At 42.0% G+C, this 27,774-nt stretch overlaps 1 protein-coding gene across 2 annotated transcripts; it reads left to right on the top strand.

Moving 5' to 3' along the window:
- Positions 1–1,756: 1,756 nt before the first annotated feature.
- On the top strand, positions 1,757–26,877 carry EDAR (ectodysplasin A receptor). 2 transcript variants are annotated; one of them, XM_075138645.1, is made up of 11 exons: positions 1,757–1,819; positions 2,520–2,642; positions 3,752–3,933; positions 8,780–8,865; positions 19,117–19,203; positions 20,349–20,477; positions 20,566–20,640; positions 20,944–21,016; positions 21,957–22,116; positions 25,096–25,156; positions 26,558–26,877. In XM_075138645.1, the coding sequence occupies exons 1-11, from the start codon at positions 1,769–1,771 to the stop codon at positions 26,875–26,877; spliced, it is 1,347 nt and encodes a 448-aa protein (XP_074994746.1). In that variant the 5' UTR covers positions 1,757–1,768. The 2 variants fall into 2 exon arrangements, with proteins under 2 accessions (XP_074994746.1, XP_074994719.1); XM_075138618.1 differs by having other exon boundaries at positions 1,769–1,819; positions 20,352–20,477.
- Positions 26,878–27,774: the final 897 nt, after the last annotated feature.

The following is a 27,774-nucleotide window of genomic DNA, read 5'->3' as shown; positions in this document are numbered from 1 at the left end:
AAGATTGTATTATACATTAATGGGCTTTTTCATTTCCATTTTTCGAATCTGGCTATGATTGCATACAAGTACCTCAAACAGCAAACATCTGGGTGGCTTGAAAGCAACTGAAGCATGTTTTTACTGTAAGATATTTTTGTACTGTAAAGTTACAGATTCAAGCTTTACCAGTAAAATTTTTGGTCCTGAGCAGTCTCAGACCCAATTTATAATAAATACGATCATTTTGCAGTATCAGTGGGGACACAGCCTTAATAGTATTAATATTTAAAGTCTAAGAAGCTCTTTTATAACTAGGATTCAGTTTAACAGACATATGCGTTAAGACTATATCCTTGGAACTCTTCCAAGCAACTGCACTTAGCCAAAGCCTTCGTCCAACTCAAATATTTGACAGTTTATACAATTGCATGACTATTTTCCATCTCTTACCTCCAGATTTAGGACAATTTATCTCTGATTCTCTTTTGTTTCTAGGTTTCAAAGTGCAGAAACGAATATACTCATAATTCAGGTTGTCCACCCACCCACCCAGTTACCTGTCTCAGCTAGCCCAATTGCTGGAAGGAACGTATAAAGCAAGTTCGTAGCTTGATGGTGGAGTGATATAATCTTCGCTTAATCTACTTAGTGTTTGAAAATGTAAATGTTAGTGGCTATCTCAAATACTAGAGTGCTGCTCTCATGTAGGTTGTATGCTCGAATGTGGCACAAAGCAGTAATTGTACTCTTCTTGGAGACTAAAAGCCTTGCAGTGTCTGAGACCTGGAAAATTTAAAGCGCAGTTTACATCTGCTAGGACCAAGGTGTTGCAACTGTATCTCAAACATTTGCAATTTGAAGCTCTAAAATCCCTAGGGCATATTATGTGCTGTAACACTACCATTAAATATGTTGTATCATGCTAACGAAACAATTTGTGCCTCCTTTTCCTGTCTCTTTTTTCCCCTCAGAAAGAAATACAGTACATGAATATGTAACATTAGTTCTTACTCAAAATTATTCATTTGAAGGAATGAAATAAATTAGCACGTGTGTTTGTAACAGAGATTGCAGCCTTTCTTTTCCCCAACCATTGTAATAGCACTTCAAATACAAAGTTTGGCTTCTTCCTTGAGTTTAACCTCTTAAACCTGCAGTTTGCTTTTTGAGAACAAAAATCAGCTGACGCTTCCTATAGAAGGCAGCTCTGGGCTTTCTCAGTGGATCCACAAAAGCCGGCGAGGAAGGTGCAGCCCCGGCGTGCCGGCTGCCCACGCTGCTTGCTGGCGGTTTGCTCCCTGGCTCTGCTTTTGGCTGCTCCATCTAGATCTTTCCTAGACTAATCTGATCTAGCGGGGTCAAGCACTAAACGGTGTGGACACAAGCCAGGCTACTGATCCCCGTCCCTCTTTCATTCAGCGGTGGAGACGTAGCTCTCGGTTCCTCCGTGGGAGGATTTCTCAGCAAGCCAAGAAGTGCCGAGGCTCAGAACAGGTTCCTCATCTTTGACAGATTTTTATAAAGGTTGCAAGACGGGGCTCCCTCGTGCCATCGGTCTTCTCAAAGAGAGGAAAGAGATGTGCAGTAAGGGCGTGTAGTGTGTGTGTGTGTGAGGGCACGTGCGCATCTCCCCCTCTCTTTGTTTAGACCTCGGGGCATCACTCCCATGTAACTTTTGTTCTGCTTATGAGCCCTTCTGTTCTTATTTTGGCAACACACACAAATATTTACTCATGTTCATAAACAATTACCAATTCTATCTTTTCAGGTAAAATATCAAGAGAGCATGGCTCACCTGGGTGAACGTAAATGGACTCACGTGTTCCCTTTTCTGGTGGTAGGTATTTATGTGCATACAGGCCTCTCCAGCCTGCAAAGATAACTGCATTCTGCTTGGGTCTTTGCAAACATCTCTGAATTGTCATGGCACAGCTACAGATGACTTAGGGACTGAACCCCGATGCAGTGATCGGTTTCCATTCAGTAAAATACCTGGGCATGTGCTGCTTAAACTGAGGCTGCTAGGGAGGAGGGGGAAGGGGAAGGACCCCGGATGGAGCAGAGACAGAAGGCTCTGGAAGAGCTGATTAACCTGGGTGTCACATGAAGCACATGGTTGAGGCCCGAGGCAGCGCATTATCTCAGGTTGTTATAATTGTCCCTTGCAGTCACATTTATGAAGGCTCGTTAGAGCTGGGAGGGGTGAGAGTGCAAACTCAGGCATTTACTGTGCAGGAGAGCGTGACAATTAATAGGTCAGGAATCACGGTCTTCAGTATTTTGAGGAGTAGCTGTGCCAGCAAGCACGAACGTCAGTGCTCTGAGAAACTCTGAGAAGGACAAGGATGCCGAAAACTGTATCTGCCTCCATCCCACGTAGTGGCACCACTTCTGTTTCTGAGATTTAGGGGTGTTTCACGCTGCAATGTTGGCCCCGATGCCTTCTGAGCCACAGCAGCTGGGCAAGGGGAGGGGGTGAGATGTGAGGGATGAAGGCAGTGGAAGTGACGGAGCTCTGGGACGCTCTCTGGTGACAGGTCTCCCTGGTGTACTCCGCCAGCGCCGAATACTCCAACTGCGGCGAGAACGAATACTACAACCAGACCACCGGCATGTGCCACGACTGCCCCAAGTGCGAGCCGGGCGAAGAGCCTTACATGGTAATTTCAGCTTCTTCTGCTGGTAGGGGGACACGTATCGAGCACTACATGCAAAAAACAAATGCTTTGTTACATGCTGGTAATACATGGATAGGAGAGAAAATGGGAAAGGACACAGATGCTTAAGCAGGAGCGCTCACGCCTGCAAGTGTGTCGTGGGAGCAAGGCACCGTGCATGCACGCTGGTAAACCACATCCCAGCAGCAGCCTGTTAAAAGTGATATTGTAAAAGTTTTAAGGTAAAAGTTTCACACATGGTCTCTGCCAGTCCATTCTCATCTCAATAGTTACTTAAAATCTGATGCTGCCGTTCCGGCATGGTGTGATAAATCAGTTAGTCTGGTGTGTTTGCTGGCCCCCCACACCGAGAATTTAATTTTGCTCTCCCGCTAAGATATTTTGGCACTAGAGGAACTTGGATGCTTCTGCAACATTTTAAATTACGGTTCCTAAGAAACCATTTGATTTACAGCAGATAATTGTTGCTTATTAAAAAATAAATTACTGAAATCCTGTTTGCTTTTAGTGGGATAAACATCCTATTGCAAGAATTTCACACAGTTGGTAGTCCTGAACAAGTATGTTTGAATAATAACCAGTTGGTTTTAGTTTTATTTAATCTAAATGTAATGTTCAGCTGGGACAGCTGAGTTCAAGGGTTACGAAATCTCATCCAAACATTGCCTTTTGTGATGTTCTCTCTGGCCTCTCCAAGCATGAAAGCAAGATAGCTGATATCCCTGCTGCAGCCGTGTTTCCCCTGTAACCTTCTTCTCTGCTATTCAATTTTCAGTTCACTTTCTAGCTCAGCAACAGCTGAAATTCACTTCCATGACTTGCTGGAATATGATATAAATAGCTATGGGGAGCCACTTTCAAGGAGTATGATGCACTGGTTCCCCTTTTCCCTCTCCAGGACAGAGCGTGCTGCATCCTTATATCCCTCCAAGGCCTTTTTAGGACAGACACTAAGGGACCAAACAAGAAACGTTTTTCTCTTGGTGTGACATTGTGCTGCAAAGCCAATGGGCCAGGCTGTGAACATTCCCTTTTCCTAGAAGCTGGTGTGCAGCGCAAGCCTGCTCTTCAGTGACTTTGTGTTGTTGCAGACATGTGGATACGGCACCAAAGATGAGGACTACGGCTGCATCCCCTGCCCTTCAGAGAAGTTTTCCAGAGGAGGTTACCAGATATGCAGGCGACACAAAGACTGTGAGGGTTTTTTTCGAGCCACGGTCATGACACCTGGTGATCAGGAGAATGATGCAGAGTGTGGTCCTTGTCTCCCAGGGTAAGGACTTAATTGCAGACCTTTGCTCTACCCAAGGCACTGAAAAATAATTTTTTAATGTCAAAATCTCTGACAGCCTCTCTTCATATCCTAGCTGACTGTAGGTGAATTGTGCTTTTCAGTCTCTGCTAAAACAATACATTTAAATGTTTCAAAAGCATCGGTGAATTTAGCGTATCAGAAGATGTCGTTAATCTTACTGAAATCTCACTGAAGAAACAACTGTTGGGAACAACTAGAAAAACTCAAACTTCTCTTACTAGAGGTGGAAAGGGAACAGCTCAGGTACCCCAGCACAGGAGCACAGTGCCATTTTAGATGCTCTGAGAAATCCGGCTTGGCCTCGAGCTGAGGCTTCAGAGGGTCATCTTGTAAGTCCTGCATCCTACGAACCAGCTCCGTGAAGATGCCTTGGATACACTCTAGGGTCCATGCTGGCACTACGGTAACTGTTTAGGAATATAAAATATCTCCTCTCCAGATGTAACCAGCTGGCAAATTTGTTAGTAGTTGACAGCATTAGCTAACATAGCTGTTAGGTGAGATTTACCAAGGCATTTTAGTCTCTCAGGGTCCTTTCTAGCCAACAGAAAGGGGTCTAAGGAGCTGCTAATGTAGTGTGTATGCTGTTTTTCAGAGTTAAAACAAGTTCCAGGGCTGGCTGAAGGGGCTTAAAATAGATACTGTTTATTAAGTCCATCTTTTTAATGGTCTCTTTTGCTCAGTATAATTCTGATAGTAATGGTGAAAAAGCAATTGCTACTTTGAATATGTTAGCAATATGTTCTTGACTATATTACCTTTTAAAGTCTGAAACCCAAGCATACATTTGCTTTCTCAACTTTTTTTTTGAGGGTAAGTAAATACTCTAAAACACAATCTCACCTTACATACCTTTTCAGTTTCTGCCAGTGTGCCTCTTTGGTTTAGAAGTGTAATTCCTCCCGACATTTGGCTTTTGTGCAGTTTGCAGATGCTGTATAACCCACACCACTTACAGCGCAGGAAACCCTGTTAAAGAGGCCCTGCAAGCTTCCAGGTTTATTCTATCAGTGAGTCTGTGTGAATTTTTCACAGTTTACAAATAAAAAGAAGGACTTGCTTAGCTGCCAGCAGAGCAGACTGATGATGTGATTTGCAAAGAGCTCCCTCTTGACTTCCCCTCATACATCATAAAGAGCAAGAAAGTTAAATAGTGGCCACAGTTGCTGTTCTGCAATTTTGTCAGGACTAATGAGGTCACCCAGGTGGGAGCAGGGTGCTAGCTGAAAGTAATCAGCTTGCACAGCTGGTGCTTGGGGACTAATCTCAAAACATCGTGTTTGCACAGGTGTAACCTGTAGCAGAAACTGGCCTGCCGGAGTCTGGCTGTGACTGGTCTGGGTGTGACTCTCAGGTCCTGGGATAGTTTGGCAAGGCCAGCAGTTAAGGAGAAACATCCTCTTACTCCGAGCTTGAAGAGATGAAATTCTCAAGATAAATTAAATATGGGCTAAAAGAAGCTCTGAAACTGCCTTTTCTCCTCGTGCCACTTAGAGGCCCCAGACGTTGCTCCTGTGCGATGGTGGGGGAAATGCAGAGCCCCTGCATCAGAGCAGAGAGCTGGGGAGCAGCACCGACCGACTGACTGGCCACCCTTCCTCCTTGCCCCCGGTGGCCCAGGGACGCTAGGCACCAGGGTGAGCGGCAGCTGGCAGAGCGCTCCCTTGCCCAGGCGGTAATCCTCAAAGAGCCCCTCAGTCAATGGGAGGGAAAAACTAAGGTTTCCATTTTCAGAGGACTGTGCTTCCGTTAGCGCTGCAGACCTTCCCAAGGTAACAGCCCGCATGCGGCAATCTATATTTAGGGACATCTCATCCCTTTCCTATTTTTCACCAGCTCAGTAAAGCAGCCTAAGGATAAGATGAACATGTGACACATTCTGACCAAAAGTTTTTAGACAAAACACCACTGAACTGGCAGCCTTTTCCCAGTGGCTACAAGTGCCTTTCTCTATCATTTGCCTTAAAATAGGTGCTGGATAATTATGTATTTTTCCTTCTATTTTTTTCACTATTACTGACAATTAGTTTTAGGGAAACAGGAGACCTTTGGTACAAGAGCATGGGTCATCCACTGCTTCTCTGTGTTCAGGTTCCCTTCCATATAAGATAGGAATAACACTATTTGTCAAGCTCACAAAAAGGTTGCAAGACTGTGACTGGGGGGAATTTAAAGGTTTAGCTCTGAAGCTGTGATCCTCAAAACCAAAGTTCAGCTGCCAGTGAACTCTGGAGGTACTTAGACCTAACCTCCTGGGACACTGCAGGCTTCATCCTCTGCTCCTGCCCAGAAGCTCTTCCATCATGGTAAATAGGACAGGTCAAGAATGTGGAAACTAGGTGCAACTCAGACTATTTCCCCAATGAGATGATCTATTAGGTGTTCCTAGAGTGTGACTGAGTCACAACCAACTAGGAGCAGCCACAGCGGGTCACAGTAAGGGTCTCTCTAGCCTGGTCATCTGTCTTCAGTAGCGGCCATAAGTGGAAACCCACAGAGGAGTAAGAACAGACCAAGAACAGACCAATATGATACATATCCCTCATGCTGTCCCAGCACTTATTTTCAGCTTGGAGCAAGTCCCTGGTCTCCGCACAAGATGGAATTGCAAAGGGATCATTTTCTTTTAAAATGTAGTCAGAGATGCCTCCGCTACTGACGCTTTCCCTTTTCATGTGTTTGTCCGTGTTTACAGCAAATCCAGGTTCAATTCTCTTCTCTGAGGTGTTTTAAGAGAAGGAATGAGCTCTTTCTTCTGTTTTCTGAGTGAAAAGGTTTAACCAGTGAATTTCCAATGAAATAAAGTCCCTCCCTGCAGTTCTGAATAAGGCAGCAGTTGCTTCCACCTTATGTGCTCATCACCTCCCTGTTGTCTCTCTGCAGACTGTCCTCTGCTGAGAACATCCCCCCCCCTGCCCCCCCCCGGCCCCAAGTGCCCTGGTCCCTGCAGAAGGATAGACTTAAACCTGGGGCCAAGTCCCTGAGTGTGACATGAAGCCACCAAGGTTAGCCCAAGATAAACCACCATGGTGTTAAGCAGGAAAACACTTAAGTCAGTTTTTCAGTCTAGCCTTTACTCTTGGATTTTGCCTGTAACACTTTAAAATCTGAGCCTGGCAGATGCTAAGGAACGAGAAATAATGAGCCTCATAGTGGAAATCCATTATTTCATTACTGGGCCACTTCTTCTCGATAGTTAGTGATATAAAGTAATCAGATCTTTCCAACATCGCCTTTAATATTTGGTGCATTACAAAGTAGCCAGAAACATAAATCTGTTGCTGGTACTTTATAGGGGTGAATCATTAATGTTTGCAGCTGCAGAGCTTCCTACTCACGTGGGTGAACAGTTGCTTGCCATGAGCATCCTCTTCGGTTTTCTTTACGCGTCCTCCACCATTTTGCATTGTGGCGAAAACCAAGAAATATTCCACCAGCTTGATTTAATTAACTGTCGGAAGGGCTGTTTGTCTTTCCTAAACCACTGTGGCTATTAGACTGTGGATCCTAACTGTCCTGTATTTTTCTTTATAGATTTATATGTATCTTTGGCCTGCCACTCTTTTTTTGTGGTTTGGCAGTCATTTCCTGCATTTATTAACTGCTTCACAAGCTAACGTTACGCAGGCCCCCATAAGAGAGGAAAGATGAAGTTTTGCTCCTGAGAGAAGGGTGGAGTGGCAGATGGGGCACAAGAGACATTCAAAGGGAAGAGTGAAGGCAAATCTTTTTAAACCAGTAAGAAAGAAAGGAGGAACTGTGTTCAGTTTACCTGCTCTCTGAACCCCCAGCCCCAGTCCCCCCATTGCATCTCTGCGTACTCCATTTCCTGGACCCTTATTTGTAGGCTGGGTCATTCATTAATGACCAACCAATTTTGATGGACAGTCTCAGCAGCAATTTCCTAACAATGCATACATTTTCCAGAAAAAAACATACTGCACATGCATAGACATGTACGTGAGAGCAGAAAACAGATCCCCCAACAGATTTGCATAAAGTGTTTATTATGTTGAGTGCCTTTCTACATAGAATGGATTATGAATTTATTTATTTCTTCAATAAAGTTTGTAGTGATTTTCAAGTGATTTGTAAAGACATATCCATAACATCAACTGTGTATGATTTTGATGCAATTTACTCATTAGGATCCAATTCTTGCATAACCACTTACCTTATTTCATCACTAACTTTATTAGCAGCCCAGAAGTTCAAATCATGAAAACCTTTCCTTCACGCTGCAATTCCGCTATCAAGGACTAACTTATAAATATACAGTAAGGAAGTAAAAAAACACCCTGTAAAACCCAATCTGTCTCTCCCTGTAAGGGTGGTGTTTTCCTGTATTTTTAGTCTGGTTTGGCTCAGATTTGGTTCTAATGTTAAGGAGATTATTCTTATGGTGTTTGTGAAGAAAATTAGCCAACCATATCCAATTGGTGGTCTTGCCTGAAAGATTACTGCTTCAAAAAATACTGTTCCCTTGTTTTGAAAAACCTTATTTCAGGGCATGCTGTAAACTGCAGCTTGAATTCAGCAGGGAGAATAATGTTGTTTTAGGCAATGATACTACTTCCTGTCATGTAGGCTTGATGGTTGATTAATTGCCTTTTAGGAGGAAAGGAAGAAGAGAAACACTGTCTCTATTCTGGCAGTTTAAAAAAAAGAATAATCTTTGCATCAAATTGCTTATAAAAGTTTTTTTAAAATGATTTTATCTCAGTATAATTGGTTGCTGCTGAACCATGCTCAGTTGTAGCATATTAATTTACACTGTTTTGCCTCATCTTGCCCTTTATTTCAGTTACTACATGCTGGAAAACAGACCTCGAAACATATACGGGATGGTTTGCTACTCGTGCTTGCTGGCGCCTCCTAACACCAAGGAATGTAAGTGTTCGGCAATTTCTGTGCATTTCATCTGGTTTTGACTTAGAATCATCTGGAAGCTCAGTATGATGATTATTATGTTCAAACAATAAGTCCTTCTCCAGTAAAGCAATTTCTGCTTCCAACTAGCCTTGCCAACAAAGGGAGCAAATGCTGAACATTTGGGAAGAGATCAGAACCTTTGATTTTAGGACCTGCTATTGTTCAGTTGTGCTCCAGTTTTCATCTGTTAAGATGTCCCATACAGGACTTATTATGGTTACTTAACCAGTAGGTACAGGAAGTCAAATCTGTGTGTATTTTTTTAATTCAGTTTCAGTTTAGCTATGAAAAAAACGTGGGACACTTTGTAGATCCTAGTAAAAGTGCATCACACCTTTTCATATCCTTTGTTCCAAAGTGATACAAGGATTAGTGTTGGCATGTGGTAGCCAGCACTGATAAAAAAGCTAATTCTGTAGATTTCATTGCCAAAAGAAGCTGTAGTTTGCTAATTAAAAAAAAAAATGTATGCATACGTGTGTGACAGCCTAGCAGTACCTGTTTGTTTGCATGCCATGTGTGTGCAATGGCTTACCCATCCTCATGCCATGGAGAGGAAGGACAGCCACACACCAGCACTGTAATGCAGAGGTAACCTCCCAGAAGACTGCTTTCTCCTTCAGGGGGTAAAGAAAATGAGAAAAAGAAAAGGAAAAATGAGTTCTCTCTGAATGAACAAATTACTTTGACACCTCCTCAGAGAATCTGGAGCAGATCAGGAGAAAAAGCTTCAAAAAAAAAAACCAACACCAACAGACAAAAATGGGTAGTCCCCTAGAGAAACCTGATGCATCTAAAACCAAAATCCTATCCATGTTCTGTTCTTTTAAACGTCTTTATCATGAAAAAGAATTGCAATATTTTGCCTGCTTGATTTGAAAGCAGAGGTTGACACAAAAGTCACCGAGCATTTATTTGTGTACGTAAATAGTAATTACTGAGTTCAGATGCTGCTGAACTGTGTATCATTGGTGCTCTGCGAGCCACTTCAAAGGAGGATAGGCCATCCACAGCTACCACCTTTCCTGAAGTGCGAGAGCTCAGACGAGCCGGGGGATGATTACCACCTCGCAGAGCTCCTGGTGAGCGGTAGCAACCCGGGTGGAGGCATCTCCCTCAACTGTCTGCATGCAAAGAGGCTGGTCTGTTGTAAAGCCGCCCACCCCGCTTGGCTGCAGAAAGCCACCCGGTCCTGAGACATGTACTTCTGCCTGAGACAGCGGGAGTGGGCGAGGGCAGGGTGAACGTGATTTTGGAGAGATGAGGTCTGTATTAGGAGGTGAGGTAAGGGTGCGAGGGAGGACCTAAATGTAAGATGTGGGAAGGAGGTGGAGAGGTAAATAAAAACATGAGGTTAGGAGTCTCGGTGGGAGATGAGGGTGTCTGGTAAGAGGAAAGGATGCGGACACACCGTCTCCTACGTGCATGTGCAGGCTGGCTGCCCCCTTGATGGGAGTACAACCATGCCTGCTGCTAGCCGATAGCCAGAAATGAATCACTTCCTCAACTCTGATGGTCTGTCTCAAACATGTGCTGAAATGGGGTTTTAGTAGTATCAAACATGTTGTAGCTTACTGATTTGGCAAGGAACTACCAGAAGATCTTACAGCTATTACTCAATTCAAAAGACACATCTTTGTCTTTTGTAGGATATCTGGCAGATACTATATATAGTGTGCTTAGTTCTGTGAGGAAAGTATGAATTGTGCAACTGATTAACCACATGCAATTTTTAACTTGACAAACAGAAGAAGAAATATATATTAGCTCTGGGAGGAATTTAGGCAGGTGCATAAACCAACAAATTGACTGGATACTAAGATGGGAGAAAACATTAGCCCTGGAAAGAGTAAACATGACCATTTTAATCAAGTCTATGAAACCAACCATTTGATTACAAGTGTTCAAAAAGTGGGAAAGCTTCTTAAAATCCAAATCCCTCAAATCACTAAGCTCAGGTAATTTGATTTATGACGTCTGAGCCTCTGGATGCTGTTTGGAATGGCAGCTCCCTAATTCATAGGCAATAATTTGTACTCCAGATGGAAAATCAGCCTTGCTGCAGGAATCTTTTGAAAGGCTCACTGTTGTTGTGGCAGGCAGCGTAAAATTTGGTATTAACAAATGATAAAAAATAAATCCTCTTTATCACATGTTTCACTGTCAACAGATTATACCAGTCAGAGCAAAGAAAAGGTGTCATGTCAGTGTTACACAACTGCATAACTTTTTGAGGTTTGCAAATTCCAAACTCTGAGCACATACCCTTGATGTGAGCATGCAGGTTCTGTCATATGAAGGATAATATCAGCTCTTTGGTAGGAATGGTTCCTCTATGCAGAACAACTTCTGTGTCACAGCGCTCCTTGCTCACCCCTCTGGCTGTCCTTGTGGAGGACCCAAAAGGCCTTAGAGAACTCCAAAAGGTCCCAGGCATCTTCCGTTCCTTTCTTGAGACTTCGAAATAGCATTGAACAGCGTTCAGGAGCCTAAACGTTGCCAGGGTGCCTCTCCCCTAGAGCTGCCTTTTCTTCAAACAGTCCCGCATACGGCACACCGCTGGGGAAAGGTGGCCCGACGGGTTGCAAGGAAAAAGAGGTGGCAAATTACTTAAAAATAGGAAACTGGGGGTGACAAGCTCTGGCTTTACACTTCTAGATAGAAAAATGAGGGCAGATAAATCCCGTTTCAGGCCTTCACTAGGTTTGAGACAGGGTTGGAGGACAATGGTGCTCTCCTTATCTGGAAAAATACCTTGCTGGGGAAGTGCCTGGCCTGGGCGCCAGAGAGGGCCAGGAGGCGAGCGAAGCAGGGGATGTGCGCTGCCGCATGGAAACCTGCTCAGAGAATTTGCCTGGCGATACATTATATCTGGCAGAAAAGTATTTGGGTTTGATCAAAGGGTAAACAAACAGCTTTCAACTCCAAGAGCCTGCTGCGCAACTTTCATCTCCTGCGCAGTCAATAAACCTTGAAATGGCTGAGGAAACAAGATGAACACCCCGTGTCCCAGCATCTGGAAATGTTAGCGTAAAAAGGACTGGAAGTGAGAAAGAAATTCCCTGATGGGCCTGTGTCACCTTTATGTTTTTTTTCCTCTCGAGGGACTTGAGACATAAATAGCACGAAACGGCATGGAAAAGAGGGGCGGAGAGGGAGACATACCACAGAGGTCAGAGATTTAATTGAGGCAAACGTGTCAGCAGGTTACAGGGCTGAAACTCCCTCTCTGGACGGAAGGTTGGGAGCAGCAGTGTTCTGCAGTCTGCAGGAGGAATACCAGGCTTCAGCGGCAGCTTGTGGGCAACGGGCACGTACGGGGAAGGGGCTATGCATATGTGAGCATAAGTTTTTTCTTACTGGGAAAAGGATAAACGTCACCACAGAGACTGCCATTTTTCGTATCTTGTGCTCTGTGAAACACCTATGTAAGACTGCTGGGGTCTCAGCACGCAGCTCCCTCAAGTCTACTGTGTAGGAGCCTCAGGACTCATCTGCTAAGCACAGAGGAGCACAATGCCAAAACATCAAAGGTGTGAGACCTTCAGCTGTGCATGAAGCAGATCATGAGCCATCAGTGACCCTTGCTGACAGTAAATTGGGATACGATACCTCTGTGATAAATAGCAGCACTGCAAAAAGTAGGGGAGGCAGGTTTCCTATGCAAATCAAAGAATGAAGGTAATGAGCACCAAACCACTTTAAGATGTGGCTTCCCACAGTTAATGGTGCTGGATTTTCTGTCGACACTATTGGAATTGGAGTTACTTGAGGCCTTTGACTACGTAGAGTGTTTTTGTTGTGTTTTTTTTTCTTTTATCCAAGGTAAAAGTATACGCAAAAGACAGAAGATTTAAACCTACACGGAGCTTCTCTGGAAGAGAGCTACAGTTACTGCTGGAAGACATTTTGTCTTTTAGCAGCTGCAATTCTCTATCAGTTCATGTATATTAACTCTGCTCTTCTGTTCAAACTTTGATATTTGCCATTTCAGTTCAAAAATGATGGAGGAAAAACTTGAAGAACATTTACTTTGAAGTTGTATTTACACAATTACATCAAATATGCAAATCCTTTTCCACTCATAGGTTATTGATCTAGAGAACTTTGGCAATTGATTGAGGCTTTTCTTTTTAATCTATTGTATATATTCATAAGTGTGCATGGGCACAAAATACTATTATTTCCTCTCACCTTTTCTGCTGGTTGTATACATGAAAACAGCTGCAGTAATCAGCCTGTGTAAGTTAAGTCTAACACCTACTGATGATGGCTTAGGAAAATTTAAAACAAAAGATAAAAAAAGAAAAACAACAAAGGAAAACATATGTAGTCAAGTTATTTTTTAATTACCAGAGAACGAATGCATCTAGAAACAGAAAAGATCATTTTTATTATTGTATCATTAGAACTTCAAAAAGAACTAAACAGACGAGATGGAACAATTGACTAAGGCTGACAGCTTCGTGGACGTAGGGGGTCACGTCCATACCCGTGTACTGAAGACTGAGAACTCAACCTCCTTAATTGAAATGCTTAATGCCTAATGCCAAAACCACTTGTATTAGTGAAAAATAATTCTTTCAGAGATTTTTATTTTAACTCTCCATTCTTTATAATATCACTAATTTTCTTTCCTTGCCAGTTTTGTCCTTTTGTAATATGATCAACATCAGGACTTTTTTTTCCTTCTGTTTCAAATTACCCTTACAAATGAATAGGCTTGTTAGCTGGAGCTAACAAACTTGTCTTTTTTTTTTTTTTTTGAGCTGTTTGATCTCTGAACACCCCATTCCTCTTCACATGTGGAATGGGAGAAATGTTGAGGGCAGTGCTTTATTGTTCACTGGTGGTACGGCCTAATTCTCATCCCTTTAGGGTTTGTCTATATTAGGAAAGGAACCTAATCTTCAGACAAAATTGGCCAGCCTCTGCCATAAACCTTCAAGGGGAGGGATCTGAGACGCAAATATGGGGTTTGCTGTCTTCAACTGCTGGGAAAGCTGGGCCCAGGTATCATCACTCAGGAGGGCACCTGGTCCCAGTGCAGCCCTCCTGAAAGAAAACTCCGATGACTTTGATGTTTTCACCTGTGCTGGTGCTGCAGCTCCCGCAGTGAGCACCACCCGCCCGCGGGAAAGGTTGCGGGTTTCTGCAGCGTCGCTCGCCCAGGCTCACGAGCTGCAAAACCTGCAGAGCTGCAGCTTTCCACCACCTGTACAGCCTGGCCACCAAGGCGCAGGGGAAGTGGGAGACTGGCTCCTTGAGGTCCGTTCTCTTCCTTTTGACGCTTCTGAAGTCACCATAGTAGGGTTTAAACAGCAATTATCCCCTTCACGTTGCACAGAGAAAGAGGTGATAACACTGAATTCCTGGAGGTAGGTTTAGTTCATGAAGCGTGTGTCCATGACCTTCCAGTACTGTGCAACTATTACAGCTCCCAGCGCATCCTAAACAAAACTACAACAGATGCAAATAAATTGTCAGACTAAGACCATGCGGCCTATAATCATCACCACTTCCCTGCCCCGGCAAAATAAAAAGAGAGAGAAACAGAACAGTTAAGAAGAGAGCACAACAGCATAAAATATTTCCTTTTATGTGTCTGAAGAGTAGAGTACAGTGAGAATGACCAGATCGAAAATAATAGTCTGGGGGAACTTTGCTATCACCATTTTTAGAAGGTTCAATCTCAAGAATTAATTTACTTCATGCTCTTCCTGGTTCAATAACTACCTACGTTAACTGAAGTATCTACCTGTGGCTCCAGGAAACATTAGAGTGACTTGCCTTATACTATGCTGTATGTCCCCTGAAAATAAAAGACAGTAAAATAAAGAGCAGCCAGGCAATCCTCCGTTGTCTAGGATATGCTCTGTTATTAGTGATTTGCAATATTTTCATAGTTGGTTAATCATTGTTTGATTGCTGAAGTCATATGTAGACGCCTTAGAGAGTGGCTTGGCTTTGACTGCTGCTTCAGCTTCCACGACTTTCCAAGAGCACAGGGTTTCCATGTGAAGTGTTGTTTCCTTAAGTTTGAAACCAAACCTTTCGTCTAAGTACCTGAATACAGATTTACATTAATTTGAAAATTCTGACCTCTGCTTTCTAAATATCTAGGTCTTTATTTATGACTAGGTTTAGTTATAATCCAGTTTTCGATTACTTTGTCAGCCATAAACTCTCTACTTTTACTGAATTTCAACTCAATATAATTATTTTATTTTTTATCTCATATTCCAGGCTGCTAGTTATTTATTTGCGTGTGTGCTTTATCTTACTTTGCTCCTGTAGGACTGTCTCAATGATGGCACTTGCAGCTCAGCTGGCAGTAACGAGTATGCATTGCCATTCATAAATGGACCATGGCTGTGAGAAGGGGGATGCATCAGGAGAAAGCAAGCTGCACTCGATGGCAAGAAATAGACACATATATACACAACGACATTTTTAAAACGCTTCTTTTTTCAGGATCACTCTGATAGTCTGTTGTATACACACTTTGGGTATTTTTATAATATGTCATTAAGTATTAAATAAACTTCAAAAAAAGCTGTTGCTAACTATGAGCAGCAGTCCTTTGCATGGACCAGTAAGCTGACACCCACAGCAACATATGTCAGGAGCACATATGGTCTCCTACTACACCAGATTTTATTCACTCACAAACACTTGCAAGGGGGCATGTTGGTAAAACCTCCCCTCCCTGTGCCCTCCTCCTCTCACAAATCTGGTAGTTTTGTTCATTACTTCTTATTGTAAATCTGTCTTGAGACACATGAACAACTGTAATAGTCCTGTTACATAAAGCAGAAAGGTTCTTTGAAACAAAAAAAAAATTGTTTTATTGCCCAGCATTTGTTCACTATGAGGACAAAAGGCTGACTGCACGGCAATTTAAGTTAAAACTATCTTTTGAGCTAAAAAACCCCAAACATTCAAATGTGAATACAAGTTCAATTGTTCTTTTAAACAATAAGTATGTTTTTTAAACGAAACTGTAGTTAGACTCCAAGAAAGTTATAACTAAATTACAATTTTTGAATAAAAACATTTATAAAGCAAAAGCTGACCAAACTTCAGTGATAAACTTCTTTCCTAATGTCTTTATCACATTCCTACAATATTACTTACAGGTGTCTAGGAATATAAACCACTCTTTTGCACAGCTATATTACAGCCATCAGTCTTTTTTGTGCTTAAAATAGAGTTGTTTCCATATGTGGTGCTGTAGCACCTTAGGATCTATGTCTTTGTAGATTATGTAAGTGTCATCTATATTGGAACCAGAATTAATAATGTGATCAGGATGCAAAACTGGATGTGCACAGGAACAACTGACACTGCAGTCATAGTGTGCTGCTGGACTGGGGAAAAGCAGCAGCAACGAGTTCTGTTTCTTTTTGCTCACACAAAACCGATATGAACTGAACTTCTGCAGAAGCTGCCATTTTTGGTTCCTCTTGTAGTGCAGGTGCACGAATTGGCACTTTCTTCTAAGCCACATCTAAAGAAAAATCTTGGCTCATAATGAATATGCCAAATTATTAAATTTGATAATAGGCTTAAAATATGCATAACGACTAACTCCCACCTAGGCATATGTAAAAAGCCATCACGTTCTAGCACCAGCCTTGATTTTGCCGTGACAGGCACTACAGAACAAACGAAGTGGCCCCGTTCCCATGCAACTCAAAGAAAATTCTGCGCGTAGGCTCTGGAGCTGAAGGTGCTCGCTCTTGTGCACGGGAGAGGCTCGTCTGTGTGTGTGTGCGTGCGTGAGAGCGTGCAGGCACGGCGTGGGCAACACGCCGTATCCCGATGTGGGGTAGAGCTGGGTGAAGCGTGATGATGATGCTGAATGAAGAACGGATGACTCTCCTCCTTACCCTTCCTGTGCTACGTGCTGCTGCGTGACTTCCCACCTTGGAAGGCTCTACTTCCTTTCACAGACAGGTGAAAAACATGAGGTTAACAATACCAAGCGACTGAAAGATTGATTAGGCAGAAATACTTCAATGACTACATGTTTCCGATGAAGGAAAAGAGAGAGAGGAGAGTTGGATAAAACTTGCTTATGGAGGAGACGAGCTGAAGCTTGTTATAAACTCCACGCAGACAAAGCAGCACGGCTTGCCTGTGTTAACTGAACGGCAGTGGAAGAAAAGCTATTGTTGACTTGTTGCAGCTTGCAAGAACTGCAGAGGATTGCAATTGTCTGTAATTGGATTTGCCAGGGGGACTGCAAGAACAGGCGTAAGCTGGGTAGCTGTGGACATGAAGGAAAGTATTGGGCTACAGCATTGGCCATTTACTAAATTTCCTCCATTGTCCAGCCACGATGAGTAAATACACAGGTCGAGACCAAGGGTGACTCACTTCAGTTTTGTGAACAACTGCTGAAAATTTAACAAATTACCTGTCTTTAATGTCCATTACATGCAGGTGACACCTTCATCTACTGATATCTAGATGCTCTGCTCGTATATTGCAGTTTCTGGAGCTTGTAACTAATTCTTCTTAGAAGGAAGTCTGGCACAGAGAAAGGACCAGAGGCAAGATTTACATAATCTGCCTGTCATTTACATAATATGAGAAGCATCTGAATTAACAAATTAGTATATTTAAAACTTTATGAAAACACTTCTTCAGTTTGAAAAAAAAAACAATTATAATAAATTAATCCATTTCCTTCCAACAAATGAGGTTTGAAAGGAGTTTTACCATTGTTAAAGAAAATTTCTTTTGAAGACATCTGCAACTCATACTCTGTGGCCACTTTAAGAGTGTACATTTCTCATTCACTCCATGTAGCCACGTTTTATGTTAGGTAATACTTTTTTTTCTTTTTAGAAAACATTTCTCTTAATTTGAAGAACATGTATATTGCTTTGTTCTTAACCATGGAACATTTCTCAGACTATTCCAGACCACTAAATTTCCTGTCAAGTTTACCTGGTGGGTTTAATTTCTCATAATATTTAGTAGGTCAAAAGAATGGGATGGTTAGTTCTCAGCTACTCTTGTTGCCAAACTAGCTTGTGGAGCTGTGTGCTGTGTGCACCTTACCAGATGACCGGGACGGTCTTTTGCCTTTAGGTCTGCTGAATTTAATTATCACTGGACTTTTTCCATAGACAGCTAATACAAAGCAGGAGGGATTTCATACTCCCTCCAAGCCAGAAGATGTTTTTCAGTGTCTGTTGATAGTAGTTGTTTGCATAACCTGCTTATCAATGATGTTAAAGATTATTTGAGAATGAAGAGAATGTTTTCTCCCAACCCTAATGTTTTTATTCTGTTTTGGAATGCTATGCCAACACCATCCTGTATGAAAGCATTCCGATCAACAGCCTTATTCCCAATAATATTCAGTATTGTCTGGTATTGTCAAAATAAGTTAACTTATGACTTGGCTTACTGCTTTGAAAACTTGGTGTATGACACCATCTGAAAGATTAATATTAACTTTTAAACTTAACTGTAGAATTTAGACACGGAAACCGCTATTGGACAATCTCACACCTCTGCCAGCGTGAAGTGTTCTTTTAAGTTCTCCATTTCACTGTTTTTGTGATTCCCCCCCCTCCTCAGAAGATAGATTCGGACTGACAGGGGGAATCGTAAGAAACGTAGTGCCCAGATAAATTGCAGGAAATTCTAATATTCCCTTTTATGACAGTACAGCTCCAAGGAACAGAAAGGCGTTCAACGCTATTATTTAAATGTCACCTTTCCTAGGTTTTCCTGTGGCATCATGAGGGTTTGCATACCATCAGAGTTTCACAGTGATCCCGCTAATGAAGGATGCTTGTGAGAAACACGAATCTGATGAATCTACCAGCTGGGACTTGGGGTCTGCAGTTGGAAATAATGGAGCAGGGGTTGTAAACAGTTTGAGTCATCAACTGGATCCTGGAAAACTTTCTGCTACCCAGGACAGATCTGTCATACGGGAATCTTTATATAACCATTGGCCCGGTGTGTGTGTCTGAAGATGCTTAGGTTTCCTCTAATAACCGTTCAGGAGCTTTGACTTCTTCCCCTTCCTCTAGATGCTATGCAAAAATGTATTCCATAACACAATTTTCAACATGATAGAAATGCAACCAAGCTAAGTAAAGGCTCTCTTTACTTGGGCCAAGCTATTGCTTTGACTGGACAAAGTAACTGTGGAAGTTTATGGCATTTCTGTTTGTATTGCAGGTGCGGGGGCTACCTCTGGCATTTCAGCCATTTTCCCAAGTACCTCTGGCACAAGCACTTTCTCGCCTTACCAGCATGCTCACAAAGGTAAGAATGCATTCACAGATTTAATTTAGCCGCTGTTTGTTTTGAAAATAGCATCAACAAAGTGCAACCAAACTGAAAATATTTATTGTGAATTTCATTGCCACTATTTCCAGATTTCTAAAACTGCTATTGAAAATAATTCAGAATGCATTTTTATTTCTTGGTTAATCGCACCGCTGTTTTAGTCTTAAAATGGATTTGAACTGTACTCAGTAATGCAAGCAATAAATTTAGCTCATTATTTGTAGCCATACAGAAATGGCACTGTGCCTCAGCAAAGCTTAGCTTAGACTGGAAAAAATAATTTAATGCACAAATATGGCCAGTCTCTTATTGAGCTAACATAAACAGTTCTCCAGCATGATTATTAGGTTTCAAAAATATGTGAACCTGAGAAGACACAACAGGAAAGATGCAGTTAATGAGGTACTGACAATGCTGATCTTCCTGGTACTGTCCGGAAACGTGATCGTGAGGATCATGTTTTCAGAAAAATTAAACATTTCATGCATTTTAGCATATCTATAATTTTCTGCATTTTTTTGTGCCTTTTAAATTCTAGTGTTTTGCATCCAAATTCTGCTTCTGAATACCTTTTCACATATGTTATTTTAAATTCACCTTCTAGCCATGCTGTGTTTTAAGTCTCGGTTAGAAAAACATCAGTCTTTCCACATGTGCATTGCGTTTTCCTTTTTACTGCAAAGCTTTTGAGGCAGCCATAGTTATCAACAGTCATTTTAGCTCTCATCCCGCTTGTTTTTTGTTTTTTTTTTTTTCTTTTCAATGCTGTTTCACAGAATACAGTGTTAGGAAAGTTGCTACTCTTGCTTACATACAGCTTCCTATATTATTAGTAGATAATATAATTTCCTACACCTTTGTATCTAATGGATCATGTCATCAAATATTTTTATGAATACTGTTAATTGGTTATTGCAGCATAAATGTCATGATTTTGAAAAACTGTTAATAAGTTTGCCTTTGAGATATAACACTAAGTTTTTCAATGCTTAACAAGTAACCAAGACTCAGATCAAGTAAACGAGTATGCAACATGTAAGTGTAGACCAGACCACAAACTGTTAACTGTTCTCTGATCCCGAGTTGTTCCTTTATGAAAAATATTCTTTTGCTTATTCCAGCAGATCTTTCAGGACAAGGACATCTGGCTACAGCTCTTATAATTGCAATGTCTACCATCTTCATAATGGCTATTGCCATTGTCCTCATCATCATGTTTTACATTGTGAAAACAAAACCTTCTGCTCAAGGTAGTTGTTCAGCACATGAAATTTTAGCTGCAAATGCTATTTTTAGATAGCTTCTGAGAATAATTAGTGCTATATTTTTATATTCTAGCCTGTTGCAAGAGCCACTCAGTAAAAAATGTCGAAGCTCAGGCTAACACACAAGAAGAGAAGAAAGAAGTGCAAGGTACAAGTTGCTTTAGTTTTGCTTTTTCTGTGCAAGATAACATTGGGCTTAAATACTCCTAATGCATTTCTCTTAATTACAATTTCTCCCTTGAATTGTATAAAATCCACGTCAGTTTACTAAAGAATTGTGTATAATAGTTTTCGTACTTCTAGAATGTCACGTAATCCTCTGATAGCAATTAAAAAGGTAGCAGAGAGATTTACTTTTGCAGTAAGGTTGCCAGCAGAACCAGCTCCTGAGACAAAACACTGGTTTGGAAACTTATTGCCAATTTAAATTTCTCTTATTGTTGATCTACAGATAATGTTGTGATATTCTCTGAGAAGGAAGAGTTTGAAAAACTTACAGCAACTCCAGCTAAGGCTGTTAAAAGGTGAGTAAGAGATAAACATACTTCCAGTTTGACAGAAGTGGGGGCGGGACATAGTCACCATTCATCCTGGTACGGAGGAATACACAAAGAACGAAACAGAAGGAATTACCACCAAGATTTTCAAGTCTATCAGACCAAGGAATAACCTGTCAATGGGAAAGTGGCAGCTGTTAGAGTGTCTGGCAGAGCTAAGGTGACCATGGCCACCTTACCGTGACCACGGCCACCTTACCGTGAGCACTCTGTGCTGCGGGTCACAGCCCACTCAGACCCCTGTGCCGCCCCTGTGCTTTCAACCTTTTACAGGGCAAACAGGGAGTTAAACGGGTGTGCTGGTAGTTTGCTGCAGCAGGGAAAAGACTAGATGCCTTAGTAGGCTTTTCCTCCTCCGGTTTCTAAGAGAGGATGACAGATGTTACCAAAGAGAAACCTGTGTCCTCCCCACTCCCTCCGTGACCACTTCATCAGCTCTTGGGGCTCCATCTCTGGGACCTGAGTGCTGCTCTCGCATACGTGCCATGAGTAACGTTCCCCTTCACTTTCAGGCAGGAGGAGCAAAAATAGCTGCTCCGGGTCTTAAGGAAACTCCTTGTCCGTGGTGTTATCTGGGTGGCACATCGTCTGGTGTGATAGTTTCCTCACCTTGTGTCTGCCTGGCGGCCAAGCCTGGCTGGCTAACACGATTAAGGTGGGCTGTCCTCCGTGGAAAATCCCGCTGTAAAGGGATTCTTGCAAGACATGCGTGACTGTGTAACTTGGTGGGCATTGTACGTACACCCTGGGGCAGGTGAATGCAGTTACATTCACAGGATTCCGGAGGAAAGGCACTTTAAAAAATGGCAAACACTTTTATTCCGTTACTCTAGCATAGCAAAAAGGAGATGATTGGAGTCAACCCGTGAGAGACTTCACTCAGATAACTGTATCCTTCATTTCACAGTGAAAATGATGCATCTTCTGAGAATGAAAGACTTTTAAGTCGTAGTATGGATAGTGATGAAGAAGCTGCAGTTGACAAACAAGGGACTCCAGAGAGATGCTTGTTATCTTTAGTGCATTTGGCCAGAGATAAATCTTCTACAAGCAATAAATCAACCGGGGTAAGGCTATTTTGAGATTTAAAATTTGAGAGGATTTTTCTGTGGTTTTTTTTTAAGAAAAGAATATACAAACTATCACCCCCCAAAATGCATCATAGTGCAGACCAGACTAATTTACAAGAGCTTCTCCAGACAAATTTATTATAGAATCTCCTTTGCATGTATATCTATCTATCTATCTATCATAGAATCATAGAATAGTTTGGGTTCTTCAGGGCTGAAAACCAAATTTCCTACAAGAGTAGTAACTTTGCTTTTCTGAGTATTATATTTTATAGTCTAAAGAAAGAAAAAACAAATAACAGCAAAACCCCAATTTAGCTAATGCTGATATAACTAACCCTGATGCTACATTTACCACAGAAAATCCAAGACAGTAAAATAATGCAAAAGCACGGCTGGCTTCACACGGCAGCGTAGCACCTGAGTGCCTTGACCCAGTAGCATCGGTATTTCCATGCCACAGACTTTTCAATAATATCCCGTGTTGTGCTTGGTTTTTGTGTATAATTTTGAAAAACACACAGGTGCTTTGAAGGTCACTCCTGTGCTCTGAAGGACACCGTAAATCCACTGTTTGTTTTGCTGTGGAAGGCCTTCACTTCTTCCTGCTGAGCGTGTACTGCTCAGGGCGTTTTATCTCACTTGGAGTATTTCAAGGCATAGTCAAGGCCACACCTCACCCACACAACTTTTTAGTTTCTATTAACATGAAACTATCCTTAAAAAGAAAGCGTGTGCTCAGATATTTTTTATATTTTTAGTACTTCAAAAAGAATTTAAAAATGGCAATACCTAGGACAAAATCGCATCATTAATATCAAACATCATTTTAAGAATAAAATGCATCTTTTCATGTTTTAAATTGTTGGGATGGTTCAGATCAAACTTTCTAAAATAACTCATTTCTCAGCTGAGACCGGACACACAACGTCTCAACACAAGATAAATGTTTTTCTAGTTATAGACAGTTATGACCCTCTGAAAATAACTTACTACTCCAATGCTCACATTTTAAAATTCAGTTTTCTGAGGTCTCTCTAAATATCCAACTTTGTCATACTTCTGTATGCACTGGCTTGAAATTGGATAATGCAAGTTGGGTATGCATGAAATCAGAACATTTAATAAGAAGTGGATTACCTTCTAAAGACCATATATAATAGATACATTCTCCAGAGTGATTTAGATAGATAGCTCGTAAGCACATCTGAAGCATGAACTATTTCTTCCAGACCTTCTGTTCTAACATTCTCCTCATGGACTGAAGCCTGCTGACAAGGCTGAAGACAAAGTTTTCAATGAAAATGCAGATTGCATCAAGATCCTCTGCTCCATACCTAAGGTTTCACAATTAAGCCAGTTGCCAGAAGTTAGAAAAGAAGTAATTTGCTTCAGGATGGAGATTAAGTAACATTTCTAGTACAGGAAAGAGTATTAAGTAGCTGTTGGATGAGGGTAAGGGAAGTTGAACGCCTGCTCTTATCCAAGTCTGCTCCTTCCTCGTTAAAACAAAAACCATTATGCAATGAGCTACCACATGGAGGATCGACAGGCTCAACTTACCTGTTTGCTTTCAGCATAAGCTTTACAAATCCCCCATCTTCTGGCTGTGGTAAAAAGAGCATCCTGCATAATTCTTCATGGGCATGGAGTTATTTAACCTCCCTCCTTGCCCTAAAAATGAGAGGAGAATGAAAATAAGCCTCCAACAGTTTGCTTAGGAGGAGTTTTCATAAATCCCATTAAAATAAAAATTCCTGTTTACCAGGTTCTGAAACAGCTAATCCAAGCCTACAACAGCAACACAACTGATTAAGCACATGTAAATTATACCAAGAATACGTGAACGACAATCAGTGTCTGCACTGCATTGCCCTGCGATACAACACCCTTGCACAGCGTCTGCGCCTGCGAGACAGGCTGCCTTCGGGCGGAGCAGCCCCTCTGGGGTCTCCAGCTGCAAGTCTTTTAATCCAAGTCATTGATGTGCCTTGCCCTTTTGGAGCCCAAATAAAATGAGAAAAATCTTTCCACAAAAAAAAATAGTGAAAGCAAAGCTTTTTTCTAGCCTGGTTTGCAGCGGAAAGTGGCGAATTTGTGGAGATAATGCTAGAGTCCTATCAAAAAGACAGCTTTTCAGACAGCTCAGTCCTAACGAGAGCTGGCAGAGGGATGACAATTCCAGTCCTTGAGAACTCATGACATTTTGACATTTGTTTTCACTCCACATTGGATCCAAAGCCAAACCTTGAGAATATTTTTGCTAAATGAAACCGTATCAAAATGGCCATTTTCAGCTTGGAAAATGTCAGGTTTTCAGTTTGAGTTTCTTTCTTGTCAAAAATGACTAGAGCACCCTGGACCTCAGATTTTCCCTGTCCAAAGCTTCACTGGTTGGGTTTTTTTTATCTATCTGTAAAATGTTTCAGATTCAAACAGGCAATATATCATGGAAGAAAATACAGTTAATTAGTAATACACTAAGCAGTTCTACATCAAATGACAGAAAGGAAGATCCCCTCCTCTCCAGTCCTCTTAGATTACTGGAAGAAGGCAATTTCAGTCTGAATTTAATTCCCTGTGGCCAGTCCTGTCCTGGTTTACCTGGACATCTCTGCATTAATTGCCTGCATGCGTGTTATTGAATTTGTCTTCATTGTCAAGAGTTTGCTTCAGTCTGAAAAAGAAATAAAATACACAAACACTTGGAACAGAAAAGTAACTGATCTAAAAAAAGACTAGAAGATGGAAAGAAAGACCTCTAGCAGTGGAGAGTGAAATCAGAAATAGGTTTATGCTTCACAGAATAATTGTTGTGTCCTTTTCTTTGAGTCTTCAAAGGGGACCCTTGAGGACATTATGTGATAACCCCTAGGGCCATCAACTGAGGATCTCCCACAGGTTTTCCACTGCTGTCTGCTAATTGTTTACTCCCATGACTGAAAAATTAATGAAATAAAAAATCTTCTCATTTAGATACAAAGTCGAAGGAAAAAGATACTTGACGTGTATGCTAACGTATGCGATGTTGCGGAAGGTGAGTGTACAAAACTTGCACCTATACTAACAGCACAAAATCAGATCACAAGCGTTTGCTATAAAACAAGAAAGGCCTCTGCCTTCCAACGGAAAGGAGAAAGTCCCAATCCAGAAAAGATGCTCTGAAGGCAGATTTGTTCTCACTCGCCAGCAAGCACCGTGGTGCCCTGACCCCGGAGCTGCCCTGACCCCGGAGCTGCCCGGGCTGGGCTTGGGCTGGAGCGGGGCACGGCTTCCCTCCAGGCGTGCGCCCAGCCTTCCTTCCTATGGAGAGCAGGGAGGGTCGCCTTGGGTCCTGTTGGGACACGCACACAGGCCAAGTTGCGGAGAAGCACTCTCGCATGCCCCATCTAGAGGAAACCTGTTTGATTTATTTGTTTAGTCCCTTGGATAACAGATAGAAATTAGCTCCTCATATGGAAGTGTGATTTAGGGAGGGTCAGGATTGTATTTCAGACACAAGTCTCGACCTACTCTGCTTCTCTAAATGTTGTCCCACTTCTCATGACAAAAAGTGGAGTTTCCAATTCAGTCATTAAGTGTTTCAACCCTCTTTACCGCTTGACTACCTGGACTGTTTTGGCGGAAAATACATGAATTAATTTCCCTGTAGAACAGAATTTACTCCCCACCCTCACACATTTTGTGTGCATGTGTGTGCGTGTGCTTTTGAGTTTTCTGTGGTTCAGGGAGCTCTATCTCCCACCAAATTACTGCTGTTGAGTATGAAGCAGGAAAGCTACGGAAGCAAAAGACTGGTTTTGGAAAAATGCTGTAGCTGAGTCTCTCCTCTATTCTGTGACTATGCGTAGATAGGAAAAATGTCCAGGAAAAATTAGCTTTGTTAAATCCTCTCTAGAGATTCAGTGGTAGTAATGACAGTCGAGCACTTGCAGGGACTTTTATGCTTGCAAGCATCTGGCATCATTGCTTCACCTCACTCCTCACATTCCTACAAGGGCAACTTTCAATTACAGAGATGTTACAGCAGCTGCTGGTGACAGACTCAGGGAAGGGTCAGAGCTGTCTCTCGAGCTCAAACACTGTGCCTGACATGCAGAGGTGTATTAATGGAGCTGCTTACTAGGGATATGCTTGCAATATACTTTTTCTAACAGCTAGTAAATTGTTGAAGGAAGGAGCAGTACCATGGGAATTCATACAATCCATCTAATACTTCTTTCCCAGGCAACTTTTTACCCTAATTATTGTACCCTATTGTCACTAGGAAGAATTGGTAATATACAGTAATAACTCTGGAGCTAGACGTGGACTATCACTTAAAGATTTTAGCTGTACTTATTGCTAACAGTTTATACTGTAGCACTTTAATAAATGTCTTGAATAGTCAAGACTCATGCACAGAGCCATCTGACAATAAACACCTCACTTTCTGCAGGTCTGAGCCCTACGGAGCTGCCATTTGATTGCCTGGAGAAGACCAGCCGAATGCTCAGCTCGACCTACAACACAGAAAAAGCCATAGTGAAAACGTGGCGCCACCTTGCCGAGAGCTTTGGACTGAAGAGAGATGAGATAGGTGGTATGACAGATGGCATGCAGCTATTTGATCGCATCAGCACAGCAGGTTACAGCATCCCAGAACTGCTAACCAAACTGGTGCAAATCGAGCGGCTGGATGCTGTCGAATCTTTGTGTGCGGATATTCTGGAGTGGGCACAAGCAATGCCAGCTCCTGAACCAGCAGGGACATCCTGACATGCCTGCCTGGGACCCGTGCTTCCACATCACCTGCAAGAACCATGATTCCAGCAAGCACCGCGTCAAAGACTTTGGACAAAAGACCACTGATGTTTCTTCTACATAATCGCTCCCAATAACCAACGGGAAGCTATTCTCTTTGACTTCTAAAAAAAGTGAAGTTACACATCTACCAAAACAAGAGCAGAAATCTCCCAAGAAGCTTGGTATGAAACATGCCATTAAACAAAACAATCACGTTAAACAGTTACCGACAGTAACTGTTCAAGTGGACATGCAAACATCCATTTTGCAGTCTGTGTATGAATATATGTGCAGATAACCCTGCTGATACCCTTCCTGCCTGGCCTTCAAGAAAGCCATTGAATTGCTCTCTGAAAATATTCCTGTCTCTTAGGGCTTCGTTCAACAGTTTAATAGTTACAGTCAAAAGCAGTACCACAGCTACAGTATCAATTATTACACGAGGCACGCACATTTCTATCGGCTCTAACACATTTAATATGTAACCGGTTTCATTTTCTATACTTACTATGGGTTTGTTGAATCTAGAAGTACGTCCGTAGGTGTATATACACAGTCCTCAGCCTGACTAACTATACTATATGAAAAAAGAGTCAACATAATTTACAGATTGAAGTGCTTCAAAACGCTGTACATATAATGCACGTAAATGCACTCTTGCTCCATACTGACACTTCAGAAATTGTAAATTCAAACTGCTGACTTGCTGAGGACAAGCTGGTTAGCGAGCGGGCAGCAAAAGTTGGCAGTCACTCCTTTTAAGTTGAGAGCAACAAGTTCTTCTCTTCTTTGCCGTTACAAAATAAGAAGCAATGAAACCAGCTTGTCCACTACCACGAAAAATGTATTTTTCCAGTAGTGACATCTATA

The sequence above is a fragment of the Calonectris borealis genome, chromosome 1 (genome assembly GCF_964195595.1).
Source record: "Calonectris borealis chromosome 1, bCalBor7.hap1.2, whole genome shotgun sequence".
Lineage (NCBI taxonomy): Eukaryota > Metazoa > Chordata > Aves > Procellariiformes > Procellariidae > Calonectris > Calonectris borealis.
The sequence above is the reverse complement of the archived record's forward strand: the minus strand, read 5'-3'. Positions and strand labels throughout refer to the sequence as shown.

Bases quoted from the DNA above. Each gene is read 5' to 3' on its own strand.
- EDAR (XM_075138645.1), top strand. From the start codon at position 1,769: ATGGCTCACCTGGGTGAACGTAAATGGACTCACGTGTTCCCTTTTCTG. The intron at 2,643-3,751 runs GTAATTTCAGCT...GTGTTGTTGCAG, and splicing joins CGGGCGAAGAGCCTTACATG to ACATGTGGATACGGCACCAA. The intron at 20,641-20,943 runs GTACAAGTTGCT...GTTGATCTACAG, and splicing joins AGAGAAGAAAGAAGTGCAAG to ATAATGTTGTGATATTCTCT.